We start from the raw sequence: 15,526 nt of genomic DNA, 5'->3' as shown, positions 1-15,526 counted from the left end.
GCTGAACCCAAAGCAAAGCTAAATTGTCCTTTTTATTACTTTTGTGAATGTAGTCACATTACAAATCCCTAAACAGGTACAATAACAGATAGATTCTAGTTATAGAAAGATTTTTTTTTTTACAACTTATGAACCATTAAGCTCCACATTTTTGCTCACTTGTCTTCAGGCTGAATCCTTTTCTCCCTTTCTCCATGTAAAAGCAAAGTTTAAAGGTATCATTAAGTTTGTCCTCCACCACAGTCTGTAGGAGAGTCCCAGCTGATGGGGTTTTTCACCCAAGTGTCTGCCTGTATTTGCATTGGGAAGTGCAAATTTGGGCTCCATTGCTTCACTGCATAGCTTTTGTATACAATGATGTTACCTAAAAACTTTACTTTGAGTGTCTTGTTGTGAAATAAGAAAATAAATATGTAAAGATTCAATGGGAGTGGAACACGATAGATTTAAGGCAAACTGGTTACTGAATAGTTTATATATACTTTAGGTAGAGATATAGTACAGAAGCTGCTGAATAGCAGGTTCCTATACAGACTAGACCAGGAGGTGGGGAAATCAAATGAACACATCAGGTATGAACCACATTCCAGGTCCAGGATGTATCCTGAACAAGTATTTTAATTTTACTGAAAATGAAGAGATAAATGTGTATTTGACAAGAGATGACACAATTATTAATTCATATCTGTGTTTGGCACCTAATCACTAATCTGCTTTTATATGAGCAGACACATGAAACTCAAAGCGTTTACAACAATTAAAGAGATCAGAAGTCACGGAAAGATGAAAAGACTAACTTTCCTGTCTCCTTCCAGGTCTTGGGAAATGAATTACTGGTGGGCCACTCCACCATGTCATCTAACAGCCTCCTAAACGCTGCCTCACCTCACAGTCTAATGCTTCAAGCTGCCTTCAGCCTGCTGTTGCTACTCCTTCAAATCCTTATCAATGAATGCTAAAGAGCACAGGGGGGCATGCCAAGGATTCTCCTAGTACCAAGCAAATGGGAGGACCTGTGCAGTTCAGAGGAAGTGGACCGTGTTATTCCTCCCTCTAAATTTGTACAGCGATTCTGTTCTTCTATTTTTCTGTCTAAATAGTTCCACCTGTCAGAGTCCTCATTCTGAGTGTGGGAGCCTTTGACAGACAGGTGTGTCTGTGCATTTGTATATTATTGCGATCAAGCTGAAATGAAGTCAAGGTGCTGCTTCTGTGGACTAGCTAAGTTTTCAGCTATCTCTGTGTATCTCTATTCAGTTATAATATAACAAATGTGTATGATATTTAGACATGAAGTATGTACTGTGAAGATTTGTATTATAAACAGAGGCTCTTGTTTAAATATGGTTCTGAAAAACGACTGGAGAAAACTTTGTATGTGGATAAAGTGTTCAGAAAGCTGCTGTCTCTGCAACTGAGTGAAAGAGGACCATTATACCTGAGCAGTACTGTCGAGCAACCACGAGACAGCAGAGCTGCATTTCACTCAGACATCCTGGACTAATGCACTGATTCCAAAAATGTCTAGCACAACTATCAAGAAGAGATGTGGCGAATAAGAGAACATAAGAAAAACCTTGACATCATCATCTTTTCCATTGAAACTGTCCCTTTCTCAAACTCCCCAGCAACATTTCACTCTTTATCGCTAAAACCTCAGAAGCTGTTGATAGAAAATAAAAGTCCTTGGTCTTTATCAGCGAAGGTGACTTCTGGGACTTGAAAGGAAATAACCAGAGAAGTTGAGACTCTTTACCTGTAGCTGCTGTGCTTTGTGTTTGTGAGTGCAATGGCCCTTTGTTTCTCATTGTGTAAGTGACCATTTCTAGACAGAGCTCTGAATTTTTGTGCCAGAGAACAAAGGGAATGGTTTTACTTATTGAGGTGTCACCAACACCAGTAGGGAGCCTGTTAGAGATTTGACAGTAATGAATGATTCAGTATTTCCTGTTCTGAGAACATGCCAACCAGAGGAGCAGCAAATAAAAGTTCTCCGATCATTATGAATACATTTTGCTATTATTCAACCTTTTCTAATTAAATTAGCAAAGTTTAGTGCTGTGGAAGTTAACACTATTAGGTTACAATTTCACTCCATATTTTTTACACTCACCAGAGTTTGAGAACCACTGACAGCTAAACTATAGTCATAAAACCTATGAGGTGCTATCGAGTGATTATTTGAAGTAAGAATATAACAGGATTTACATCATAATTCAGCCCTTAAGCCGATAAATTGCTTCATATTGGAGATGCACTTATATCTTGCTTCGAATTCCTTAACGGCTATTTGAAACTAATTTAAAAGGCATTCAATATATTAATTATACATACTTAAATAAGTGAATTATCTGAAAACTGTATTGATTTTTGCTGCACTTACTAGCTATTACCAACAGTAGATACAACTAGTGCTACATGTTACTGCCAAAGACTAAATAAGAAAATACAAAATTCACTAATTTAAACCATCATAGCTGAACATGTTGCAAAACATATTTTTTTAAAGGAAAGCCCTTATTCATAAGAGGCTCAACAGAGTAAACACACACACACACACACACACACGAATTGCCGTGAAATGACTCATGAGTGATCCTTTTTTTCTGAGAATCCTGTATAGCTTTGAAAACTGGAACTGCTGTAATGCTCAGCAGTAAAAGTAAAATCTGGCTGATTTGCTGATTTCTGCAGACAGTCACTATAAACATTCGTCCTTTACCAGTATTTACATTTTGCATTTGGTTTAAACAGAAAATTATCGGTATTCAGTAAATAAGCTGTGACATAAAATGCTGAATTATCTTGTTGTAAAAATTGCAAAATGAATTAAATTTGCATACATTTATGGAATATAACAAATGCCAACACGTTTTGTTGATTTACTGCATACAGCCGGCTAAACGAATGCGTGTTTGCTCATAATTGTGTGCAAAATGAAACATTTCCAAACACTGCCATGATAAAGTTCAGTGTGCTTCTTACTAATAATCTTTGAATGGAAGTAAAGATCATTTACAACTAAATTAGAGACAAACTAATGTTTAAGACAGAAAGCAATGCCAATATTTCATGATGTTCTGATATAAATGAGTCAATTTTGTTTCAGACATATAAATGCTGATAGATATTGGTTAAGCAAAATATCAACCAATAAACTGCTGTGGGCCTAATCCAGCTATTTATGTAAAAAAGAAAGAAATTAGCAAGATTAGAAATATTCATTGTGCCTGTTGCCAAACCTCTTCAAAAATAAGGCAACTTCAAATATATAAATAACTATAAATTGAGTTCATTGTAAAGTTGAAATGAAGGTGATTCGACTGAACTTGCTATGGTGTAACTCTGCTTGCAGACAAAAATGGAGCTTGATGATCATTAGCTCAAGCTGATGATTATCAAGTGTCATGCACCATCTAACAAATTCAAATTGTAGGTGTTGGAAATGTAAATATTATTTTTGCAGTTATATGTGGTAGTAAGTCCAAGACAGAGTCAAAGTTCACAGTCATCCCCTGACTAGCTACTCGTTTTGTTAGCGAGGCTAAAAATAGCAATGGACTAAATTACCTTTGCAAACATTGCAATCAAGACTGGGTACACACACACACACACACACACACACACACACACACACACACGTAGGTAGTATGGTAGCTTTTATTAAACTGTATATGCCTCACATATGGTCTACTTATTATTTTGGGGATTTGTTACACTATGACTGGATAGTTCTGCTAATCAGAAGCTTGGTGGTTGGACCTCCGGCTCCCTTAGTCTACGTTCACTCTGCAGGTCTTGATGCTCAATTTAATTTTTTGATCAAATCCGATTTTTTTGTCTGCTCGTTCACACTACAAATAAAATGTGACAGCAAACGCGCTCTAGTGTGAACGCTCAAAGCGGCCGCATGCGCAAAAGAAGACGTCACACACAACGCGCTCTGTTTAGACCCAGACCAACAGTATGTTTGACTGATGGACCTTAATATAAAGACTTCGGACTTTACGTTTCCCAGTTTTGCTTTAAGTTATTTTGTTATTTACATAATAATGTAAATAACCTAATAATGATCCTTATTGCAACTATCCTTATTCAAAGGATAGTTGCAGATTTCTGTCAGAATCTGCAGATTATACAGTACAAAGAAAATGTTCACGTTTCTCCAACATTGTCTTCCCAGCAGTTTCACCGGATGTCCAGGAAGCGTTCGCGATGTCTTCTCTGGCGCTGATAATTGGCGTCTGTCTTGTGTCAGTGACGTAAAAGACGGATTTAATGCGACATGACCATCACACAGCAGTCGCTTTCTAAAACATCAGATATGTATCAGATTCAGAACCACATATGAAAGTGACCCAGATCGGGTTTGAAAATATCGGATTTGTGCCGTTCACACTGTCACACCATGATCGGATAGATGGTCGCAGAGGGTCAAAAAATCAGATTTGATGCGCTTTCGCCTGCAGTGTGAACGTAGCCTTAGTCTCGTTCTATCTTTGGGTGAGACAGATGATTGAGGAAAATGATTCAAGAAGTAGAAAAGTAATAGTTGTATATAATATTAAAATTCCAGTCTATTGGCCATTTTGGCTCCAAAATATCCCTTTTTTGTCTGATAATTTGAAAACATCTTAATGGCAACACATATCGTATTAAACAAATCTTTGGGAAAATTGTCAACACACAAAAATGAGACTAACTACTTATTTGACTATTAAACTTTCTTTGTGTTGTTTTGAATAATAAATGATTATTACTCTTAAAATGATACAAAGTTACAAGTTTAGTTATCCCTAATGCGCTACTTTTTTCTAATTAATAACATCAAAATTCCCAAAGATATTAAAGACTAACATTATGGTTAACAAAACCTATTCATCAATATTGACCCAGAACACCATTTCAACAGAGATTCCTAATCTGAAGAATTTTACTCTCTGATTAAATACAATTTAAAAAACAGTCACACATAGTAGAACTGCTGCACAATGTCATGTTTGTTTTTTTCTACAGCTCTTTTGTCCTTTTCTATGTCTTCTATGTCCGTGTTACTTTAAATAATTAAAAATAAACATAGCAGTTTTCACTTAAAGCAGAGATAAAAGAACGATAGGCTGGAAAGTTAACAAAGAGAAAAAAATAATTAGGTAAATCCAATTTGTACAAGACTCAGAGTTATGACTGCAGATGAGAGCCCCCACTTATGGTAAAAAATGTGGAGCCTACAAAGCTCTTTATCAGAACTAAATGAAGAATACAACACTTGTTTGCATCATCGTGCAGTTACACCGTAGGAATGTATAATGAAGTCAGTGGAGTGACCTCCAACATAATGCATGGCAGTGAGGAACAATGCTCAATTTAAAGTTAATGTGGATGATAAACAGATTGCTGTGATTATATCAGAACTGCTCAGCTGATTTATACCAGACTCATTACCCCATGAGTGATGCATTTTCATTTTCACTGTGCAGCGTCGTGGAAAAAACAAACCTAGTTTAGAATCATCTCTTATCCCTGATGACCCATAATGCAATTTGTCAAATATGTCAAATATAATAATAACCACTGCAGCCAAGAAGAGAGCCTGACGAGCCCAGCTGTAAGTAAGCTATTAAGACTCGACTGTACACCGTGTTCGTGTTTTCCTCTGAAACAATAAGTTCTGTTGGAGCAGCCTTTCAACGCCTCTCTCTGTCTCTGCTAGCAAAGTTGACCCAGACAACAAAGTAAAGCTAGTTTTCAGCTACGAGCCGACACAGAACCCACCGTATTAGCCAGAGGTCCCTTTACTACGGTTCGGAGCCGCGGACCTTCAGTAACAGTAATAAATCACAGCAATAGTACATTCATGTAGTTGTAAACAGCATGATAATATATTAAGTAATCCAAAGTATTCAGAATACGTTACTCTCATTGAGTAACGTAACGGAATACGTTACAGAATAAATTTTGGGGCATGTAATCTGTAATCTGTAATGGAATACATTTTAAAAGTAACCTTCCCAGCACTGCTCTCACTGCCTGTGAAGACAATATATTTTGTTCACTATCCTGGTTTGAAGATTTATTTTCAGATTAAATATGATTTAGCATTTGGGTCAGTAACCCAATTTGTGGTATTCAGGTTAGCTTCGCTAGATCAAAAATCTGCCATATAAATTGGGCAGGTAAAATGATCCTGAAGCACAAAACAAAAGAAGAAATATGATGTTTTTCCCTCTACATCTAACCTCATTCCTTTCTAATATATCTGTATTTTTCTGTAACTTTCATGTGTTTGGGACTATCACTTAGATTCATTCACCCCTTTTGCCCTTGCCCCTCCGTACACTGCAGTTTCCACCCAGTGGTGGCTCTGAATCGAACAGCAATCAATAACAGCAATCAAATTCTGCCCCAGGGTGTTAAAACTTCTCGCCATTTACCAGTGGATCATTTTACCTGCATCAATTCAACACAAAGTTTCACTTGTAGTATTTTCAAACTCCATGAGGTTACCGTGTTATTTTCTGGTGTTTGTCTTCTGTTTCCAAGCTAAAGTGAGACTGCTACCTGCAACTAGCTGCTGTAAACACAGAAGAAAAATATATTAATAGCTCACAACATTATCATGACAATTGTTTCCATTTAGCCTTTCAAAGGTATAATGACTTGTTAGTTTCTGTAATTTTACTTCCACAGATAAATGTAACAAAATCACAACACTCACAAAATATACTCACTGTTCTTTCACAGAGGTATAAATGTAGCTGTATATCCACACCTACTGCTAATTTCTAACCAACACGCGTGTCTTTCATCTGTTTGAAAAAACTAGAGCACCTGAAGGAAACAGCAAATGTAAAAACACCAGACAAAAAAGCCTCCAGCAAGTACAACCCCAGAATCTCCTCACTGCGCCCCCCATGCCCCTGAATATTGTGTTCAGAGTTTTAATGAGTCAGACTCAGTATTCGGACTCAGTATTACAGTTTTACAATATTACGTCTGAAAAGCATCACTGCAAGAGTCACAACAAGAAAATCTAATGCAGGTTATTATTATAGAGGACTGTGACATTTGCCAGCCAGACTGTATGACAGTGAACAGACACGTTTATATTTTATTACCATGATATGAAAAATACTCAGATTTTCTTCCACCAGTCCAATTCAGGGTTATGTTTGTGCTGGAGCATCTGCCAGATGTCATTCTATTCATAAAGATTTAGTTATTGTGATTGAGATGATTTTATGAGGGACTGTGTCTTTATAAAAAATAAGTAAAACTTATAAAGTAAAAAAAAGAGTTTATCTATTATTTTTGATTGATGTTTCTTTTTTAAAAAGTAGCTGCAGCATGAACTGTTTGACAGCAAGCATTCACGTTCCACACCAAAATTATAGGTCGTAAATCTCTCCAGACCATGGACACGTAACTACGGATACGTTTGTTATGCTGCATCATACAAACAGTACACAAAGTAGCATGTAGTCAAATGCCAACAGATGACGAGGCGAAGAACAACACAATGGCTAATTCAGCTTTCGTCTACAGACCAATCAGTATCAAGTAAAAGGAGCCCTGAGCATCATTTGTGATGATAAGGCGTGGGCAGGGATCTTATATAATTGTGACATGAAACCAAAACTAACTGAATTATAATGTAAAATGTGAAAAACGTCTTCACAGGTTAAAAAACAGTGTTGCACAGCTCCTCCATGTGCATATTCACTTTCATCCACTCGCATCTGTGCTTCAATGCAAGCCTGCTTATTCATGGCTGTGTGTGTAAAGCCTGTAGGTGTACGTCTGCAGACATCTGCTTTTTGTGTCATTAAATGTGTCCATGTGAGAATGCATGGACAACTACAAAGAAGTCAAATGTAATTTTTGCTTTGATTTCTACCATGTTTTCTGATAGACGGGAATTCAGTGTAGATTTAGATGTATGGATATATCTTATGGGGTTATAGATGCATGTAAGCGTTTACACTTAAAGGTCCACTATGTTTTAACGTGTTACAGTTACCAGCAGCTGCACTGTATTAGCTGCATTCAGGTCCTGGAGCAGAACAGCATCAGAGGGAGAGCAGCTGGACAGTAATGACTGCCCACTATTCACCAATCCTTCAATGGCCTTTAATCCTATGGGTCCAACTGAGTTCTCATGGGAGCTCACTATTCCTACATACTTAAAATTCTCCCTGTGGAGGCCATTTTCTGAACAAATGCTCCTTCTCCTGAGGCAATTGTCTCAGTATTTCAGGTGAAGCTGGTTAAATTTCTCTTAACCTCTTGGTTTTATTAGTGAGTCTCAGCTAAATAACAGAAACAGATCTTTTCATTTACTTCTTTTTACTTCAAAATCATCATAAAATGAAATTAACATATTTAAAACACTTTAAAAAAAGCGTTTTAAGTCGAATCTTTGTCCAGATGAGCTAAAAATGGAAATGTTTGATTTTAACAATGATTACTTTTTTATGAAAAAAATAAATCAATCAATGGCCCATGTGAAAGACAAATGTACACTGCTTCATTTGATCTTAGTTTCATCCACCCCCACCTCAGCAAAATTCTCCAACTTTTAGCCTCTTGGTTTTAATCTCTGGGGTCCAGCAACCCTCAAACATATTTGCTCCTCCCTGTCCTCTCTGTGCTACTGTGCTTTTAGAAATGGTTGAACCAGCAGTGAACCTTTCCTTTCCTGACTTGCCTCTCATGTGTAGTTGTGATCTTTAGATGGCAAATGTCTAGGGCTTATGGGAAATCGTGTTTGTTAAAAGCGAACGACTGATTAAAAACATGATGTTGTTTTTCTTTTGAAAACACCGTCAACACACGTTTGCAAAAGGTTCCTGTTCCAGTTTCAGTGCAGCTCTTCATGTAAATGTAATAGGTACATTCAGAAAGGCACTATAAATAGATAGCACAAGTCAAGTTGAAGTGCAATAATTAAATGAAACTCTTCACCCATGGTTATTTCTATTCCCGTGGGGTTTAATTGGAGGAAAGTGTGTTTTTGGTTTGAAAGGAGCAGGAGCAACAGAAGCATAACCTCCAGTGCAATTAATTGGATGACACAGAGGTAAAAAAAAAAAAACCTCACTACATTTCCAACAAATGACTCTTGAATGGCAAAGCAAGAACTTCCAGAAAAAAGGTTTGAAATGAGATAAATGATTTTCCAGAGCAAACATAAAGGTGTCATTACATCATCATTGTGCATATTATTGGTTAGTAAAAGTTGCAGATAGACACACATTCAAATTAGGCCAAAAAACACATTTTGGCTGATTCTAAGTCTCGCCGCTGAACCACTGACAGTAATCTCTCTGAGCATTTCTATCTGTATTTCTGCTCTGCTGCTAAATGAGACATTCTGAAGGCAACAGTGTGGTGGGCTGAGTGTACGAGGATGTCAGTTCACATCCACGTCTGATACCAGCCATGCCCTCACTCAGTCACTATCATTGTTGTGAAGCCAGTCAGATTAAAGCGAGCAGCTATTTGGCCTGAAGAAAAGTCTCTGCATGGGCAACGATACGGGCTAGAGGCTGGCATGTTGTCTGCCTCTTCTTTTTCTGCAGATTTACACATATTGCTGGGAAACCTTTCAACATCTTTAGCTCCAGATGTAAGCCAAGTCAGCACCTGTCCATTGGTACTTCATTGCCTGATCTAGTCAGCCTTTATAAAACCCAAGCGTGCATTCTCCATCTTTCCCTGTGAATGTTACAACGAGCCTTTTCTACACACAAAATCCAAAATTTCAATCTCCAAGAGCCTTGTTAATATAAAAAACTGTTATCAGTTATCAAAATAGTAATTTTTTTATGAATCTACTTGATAGTTGAGCCAGTAATCTCTGCAATCATTCTAATTGTGATTTGTTTTTTTAATCTCTCTTTTAAAGATACTCTATAATGAGTACTCACCATAGCACAACTACAGTGTAAGTGTGGGTACCACAAGGAAAGATGCAATTAACAATCAAAACACAGAAGCAATCCGTCCTGGAGCTGACGTGATCAACAACACTAAAAAGATTATGCTTTGTAAACTTCACAGGAATCACTGTTATTTTCTGTATAACATTAATTAATTCCTTATATCAAAACTGAAAAACAATAAAATATTATCAGTGGTTTTTCATTTTTGAGAGACTCAGCTGGGTTTATACTGCCCTCTAATGGGTTTAAGGAGTAGTACAACTCCCGCTTCTCCAGACTGAAACACAAAGACTCCATCACTCTTAATGTTAAGATCACAGTCTCATCAGTGCTGGAGTCAATGAAATGAAGCCTGTTGTATATACTATCTAAGAGTGACATTCTCACACAGCTGCCTCTTTGTAGCTCTGATATTTCAGAGCATCTTAAAGCAATCTGCAATAATTAAGGCTCTGCAGTCATGGCAACCCCCGGAGAAACAGCCTGAGAGTCTACACAGGTGCTCAAACACACTTATATAGAAAAGTCAAGTTTCACACAGACCAGCGAGGAATGCCATTTGGAAATGGCAAATGCAAATGCCATTTATTGAGCTTTCCTAACACACAGTTTAACATTTGTCATACTGAAAATAGAAGGAAACAGACACAGCAAAGGATTATGACAAAACAAAGTTACGTGATAATGGAAATACTTTTAAGCTGCAGTCTGTTTAAATATGTATGCTTTCACACAATTATGCGAGTTGTGCTTTTCTGACAGAGACTTATTAACCGAGACCTCGATGCAAAGGTGTTATTGAAAAGCTGACAGGGAAATTATATATTTTCTTCTGTGTGTTATGTGCAAAAACACTCTTACGTTGCAAAGCTGGCAGAACTTCTTCACGTGTCCCTGTCACCTTATTAGCGCTGCCTCAATGCCAAAGGTCTGTTGAGGCATTGAAGCAGAAAAACATGTTACCTATCTGTATGATCATGTCTCCCCTTTTTGTAAAGCTTGCACTTCACTTCTCACCACGGTTATTATAGATAGCTAACACTTCTGCCAGGGTCAACACAAAACAAGGTCACTAATTACTTAATTGTTTGCTCATTAACTCCAAAGCCCTCATGACCTCTTCATACTCTTCCTTATCACATTTCAGGCATGAACCAAGCAACAATGAAAACAGATTTCGGGTAGCTATGTGAGCTTTCGCTTTGCATTTTAAAGCACTGCTAACTGATGTTCATAGTGCATGCACTCTTTGTGGTTTCCAAAATAACAGACTAATTTATGCTAGATCCAAGTTTTAGCTTTGTCACTGATGTTAATTGACGATTGATCTGAGAGCCATGAAAGCGCATTGTTTTATCAACCAACCAGCAGGATTATCCACACAAAATATTCACCAAAATATAAACACAAATAAGACTGATAACTGGCTTTATTGCTACTACAATTGTATTTCTAAAATATTTCTACATAAGAAAAGGTTATTTTTTTCGTTTTATAGTTTTACATGTATGTATGTATGCATGTTGGCAGACATGCACTTTAGACTTCTTTGAACTTTGTTGTTTTTTTATTCAGGCAGTTCTGATATAAATAGCTCTATTCTGCTGCAATCAAATCATTCTGGATAATTTGTAATGTAGACTCAGCCATGAACAGCAGGCGAGTAATTGGATAACTTGCTGTGAAAATGCTTTCCTGAAGCAATTTGAACAGAGTTAGTAAGTTCAAGCAACTTTGGAAGAGATTTTTTTAAGTGTCCTCTTCATGCGCTTAAACCTTTGTCCCCCGGACTGAAAGTGGTGATAATAATGTGGAAAACATTTAGTGAGTACTCTGTTTGATGGATCTGAGGTTTGTTTGAAGCAGCTCACACAATAAGTTACAAATTACACATGATGGTAGATGATTGCACTAAATTTAGCTCCATTGGTTTAGGAGACGAGCTTGTAAGAGGTGAAGTCAAGGAGATTTGCTCATTTGGTCCTTTTGTTTGCAACTTTGGATTATTGTGCCTCGTCCGTCTCCACGGCTTAAACAGCTCCCAAAGTGTGGCCACGGAGAACTGCTGAAAACCTGGACTAGACGTACACTACTCTGAATTTGGATAATATGGGCTACGGAAACTATTTCCCGAGTAACTGCTTTCATTATTCACAACAGTGAGTAGCATTTGACACAAAATGAATTTATACGTATACTTAACATATTCAATAACTTTTTTCTTGGATTACAAAAATTAGGAATAGAAAAGCATGAACGTACACATGCCGATATCTACAATAATAGCAAATATAGCTTTAAATAGTGCTAATGAACGCAGAATTAGAAATCCTTGGTTTGACTGCCTGTGATGTTGTAGTGAATCATACATATAAACACTTTACTGGGGAAAAATAGTTTGAAGTCACTGTTTAACACAGCAGTAAAACTTTTACAAAGCAGTCATGTTAAGATGGCAAAGAGTCCCAGTTTGCATTAAAAGTAGTTTCGTTAAATATTCCACTTTCCACATTATTTTATGCACTTAGAACCAACTCGTCTCTGATTGGCAGAGAGGGCATTAAGGGGCTATTTGTAGTGACCCAACTCTCTTCTACCTGTGGAGCTGCTTGCAAGACCATTCAAGCTGCAGCTCTTAAAAAAACAGCAACATCTTCCAGCTCTCCTTAAGTTTTCTTTGCAACATCACGACCTTTTCCTGCATCACAAGAACTAAACGAAGAGCAAAAAGGAAGAACGGGAGATGTCAGGAGTCATCGTGAATCAGTTTGCAGAAGGTAATGATCATCAGACTGTATGTGGATCAGAGTTTTATGTGTGTTTAGCACTACTACTCTTTGCTTCTGGAGCACCAGATGATAGGACATACTTGGTAAACCTTTTTATTTTCACGCATAATAATTTAACCTTAGCAGATATTCTGGCTGTCATTATAATCTGATCAGTGAGAAATCTTGAAATTAGCATACCCAACATTTTAAACAGAATCCACTTATTTAGAAATATTATTTCTACCTAACATTTAGCAGAAAATGAAATCAGACAAGTATGTGATGAAACACCACTTATTCATTTTGCCTGTTTGATGACGGCTTTTTGGTTCCAGACTCTCATTATTGTAAATATGTGAATGTTTGTATGACTTTGTTATGTCAATGGTGACAATAAGCATGTGATAATAACACATTTTATCTTTAAAACCATAAGTATTGATTAAAGGTCAACAGGAACAATACAACAAGACACTGCAAATAGTTCATACATGTGGAGTTACAGAATCAGCACGAAGGAAGTTTTCCAAGACAGTTCAATATGCATAAACACTCCACATGTGTGTCCACATGCAGTGTTGGGGAGTAACGGAACACATGTACCGCCGTTACGTATTTAAAATACAAAATATGAGTAACTGTATTCCGTTACAGTTACCGTTTAAAAAGGTGGTATTTAGAATACAGTTACTTTGTTGAAATAAATGGATTACACGGCGGTACTTCCCTGTTTCATATTGTGGCGGGTCAGGACTGTTTGGGTTTTGTTTGACAGCTACGTTCTGTTGTTCCAGGCAGCGTTACGGTTACCATGGTTACAGGGTGCCGCTCTCTCTGCGTGTTTCCTGGGTGAGAGAGCGCCTGTTGTTGTTGTTGTGCTAAGCTAATAGGCAGAATGCTACAGGTATAGCTCTAAAGAATGTAGCATCATGGGCAGTGTAGTCCGTGCTGCAGGGAGAATGGACTGCCATACACGTTATGTGTCTGTGAGCGAGGGAGGGAGAAAAAGGAAAAGTACGAGCTGTCATCGAGCAGAAACGGGAGCTGGAAGCATGTAAATATAATAATAACCACTGCAGCCAAGAAGAGAGCCTGACGAGCCCAGCTGTAAGTAAGCTATTAAGACTCGACTGTACACCGTGTTCGTGTTTTCCTCTGAAACAATAAGTTCTGTTGGAGCAGCCTTTCAACGCCTCTCTCTGTCTCTGCTAGCAAAGTTGACCCAGACAACAAAGTAAAGCTAGTTTTCAGCTACGAGCCGACACAGAACCCACCGTATTAGCCAGAGGTCCCTTTACTACGGTTCGGAGCCGCGGACCTTCAGTAACAGTAATAAATCACAGCAATAGTACATTCATGTAGTTGTAAACAGCATGATAATATATTAAGTAATCCAAAGTATTCAGAATACGTTACTGTCATTGAGTAACGTAACAGAATACGTTACAGAATACATTTTGGGGCATGTAATCTGTAATCTGTAATGGAATACATTAAAAGTAACCTTCCCAACACTGGTTATACATTTATAGCTTTAAGTCAGTAAAATATTGTCAACTCTCATATAGGTCATCCAGTACTGAATTATGAAACTGCTGTTCACAACAGGCATTTCTGCATATGCTGTTCAAATATTTATCATGATGAAGCATTGTGCTTATTTCTGTGTTTCATTGAACAATGCTTCTGTGTTTGTATTTGTGTTTCCCCACAGTTATTTCCCTCAGGGTGCTTGTGGGGTTTGATTAATGGTTCACACTAAGCCAAACTCGTTTACTTGCGATGAACCCCTTGACCACAGAACATTAGTTTATTAATGCAGTATTTCATTGCTGTCCTGGGCGCTTTGTTAGTGACTGTTAATGTGGTGATGAAAGGTCCACTGTGCAGATCTTTCTTCCTTGAGCAGAAGTGTAAAGTGTTGAGGATCAGTTATTTAGGTAAGATGCAAAGAGTCTTCTGAGTAGACCTCATGAACTGGAAATAAGGATTTTTTTCTCTGTGTTCTGATGTGACGCTTATTTGAATTTATAAAATCTCAATAATATCACTTTATTTTGCATATTTTATTTTGCAAATATGGCATGCATGAAACGTTTTATTCAGTGCATAACTGATATAGATAATTGACAACCGATTGTTAAAGACGAGGCAATTTTATTTCGAAGCCTTGTTTCATACTCACACTACAGAGGCAGATTCATGCAGCACAGTTCAAAGTTCAAACAGAACACAACAAAAGATTAAACATCTACTTATGATCAAGGTTTCAGGCCTTTGAGCTTAATAAAACAACAAGCAAACAATAATCATTTATTTCCACAGAAATTCAAATTAATTAAAGGTAGTTTGTAAGTAGTTGCAAAATAGCTTGTAAAAAACAACAGTATGACTTTAGTGGTCAGGTTAGACATTAACACTTGAGAATGAATGAGGAGTCGCCTCTTTTAGCCACTTCTGAGAGTCTCAGTCCTTTACAACATGCAAAACTCAGTTTGTTATGAAATCTCCTACACACTCCCCGCCTTGTTGCTGCCATGCTGCTTTAACACCAGACTCTGCTGCCATCTCAAGGCCAATGAGGGAATCACTTCTTCTTAAACTGAACATTCTGAAGCCAAATTCAACCAAGAACACAGCAAACAAGTGATAGATATTAGATATTCTCAGAAAACATCTAATCTTATATACAGCTCATTACAGAATATACATCTCAATATAAAAGTTATTCATGATTTTGGAAATGTTCATTGCAAATACATACTATCAGTGCAATATTCACTCTTATTATTCCAAATTCTGCATCTGTACAAT

At 37.3% G+C, this 15,526-nt stretch overlaps 1 protein-coding gene and 1 long non-coding RNA gene across 5 annotated transcripts in view; one reads left to right on the top strand and one right to left on the bottom strand.

Moving 5' to 3' along the window:
* gfra4b (GDNF family receptor alpha 4b) overlaps positions 1–4,732 on the top strand; it is a 64,019-nt gene extending 59,287 nt beyond the window's left edge. For all 4 annotated transcript variants that reach the window (XM_085131100.1, XM_085131115.1, XM_085131107.1 and 1 more), the window contains one exon: positions 816–4,732. In XM_085131100.1, coding sequence (XP_084987226.1) covers positions 816–959 — 144 coding nt within the window. In that variant the 3' untranslated portion in view covers positions 960–4,732. The remainder of the gene's footprint in view (positions 1–815) is intronic.
* The window catches only part of LOC146524987 (uncharacterized), a 358,835-nt gene that overhangs the window by 220,046 nt on the left and 123,263 nt on the right, over positions 1–15,526 (bottom strand). The gene's annotated exons all lie outside the window — the stretch shown is intronic.

This window comes from Neolamprologus multifasciatus, chromosome 2 (assembly GCF_963576455.1).
Source record: "Neolamprologus multifasciatus chromosome 2, fNeoMul1.2, whole genome shotgun sequence".
In the NCBI taxonomy this organism is placed as follows: domain Eukaryota; kingdom Metazoa; phylum Chordata; class Actinopteri; order Cichliformes; family Cichlidae; genus Neolamprologus; species Neolamprologus multifasciatus.
This window is presented reverse-complemented; position numbering and strand designations above follow the sequence as displayed.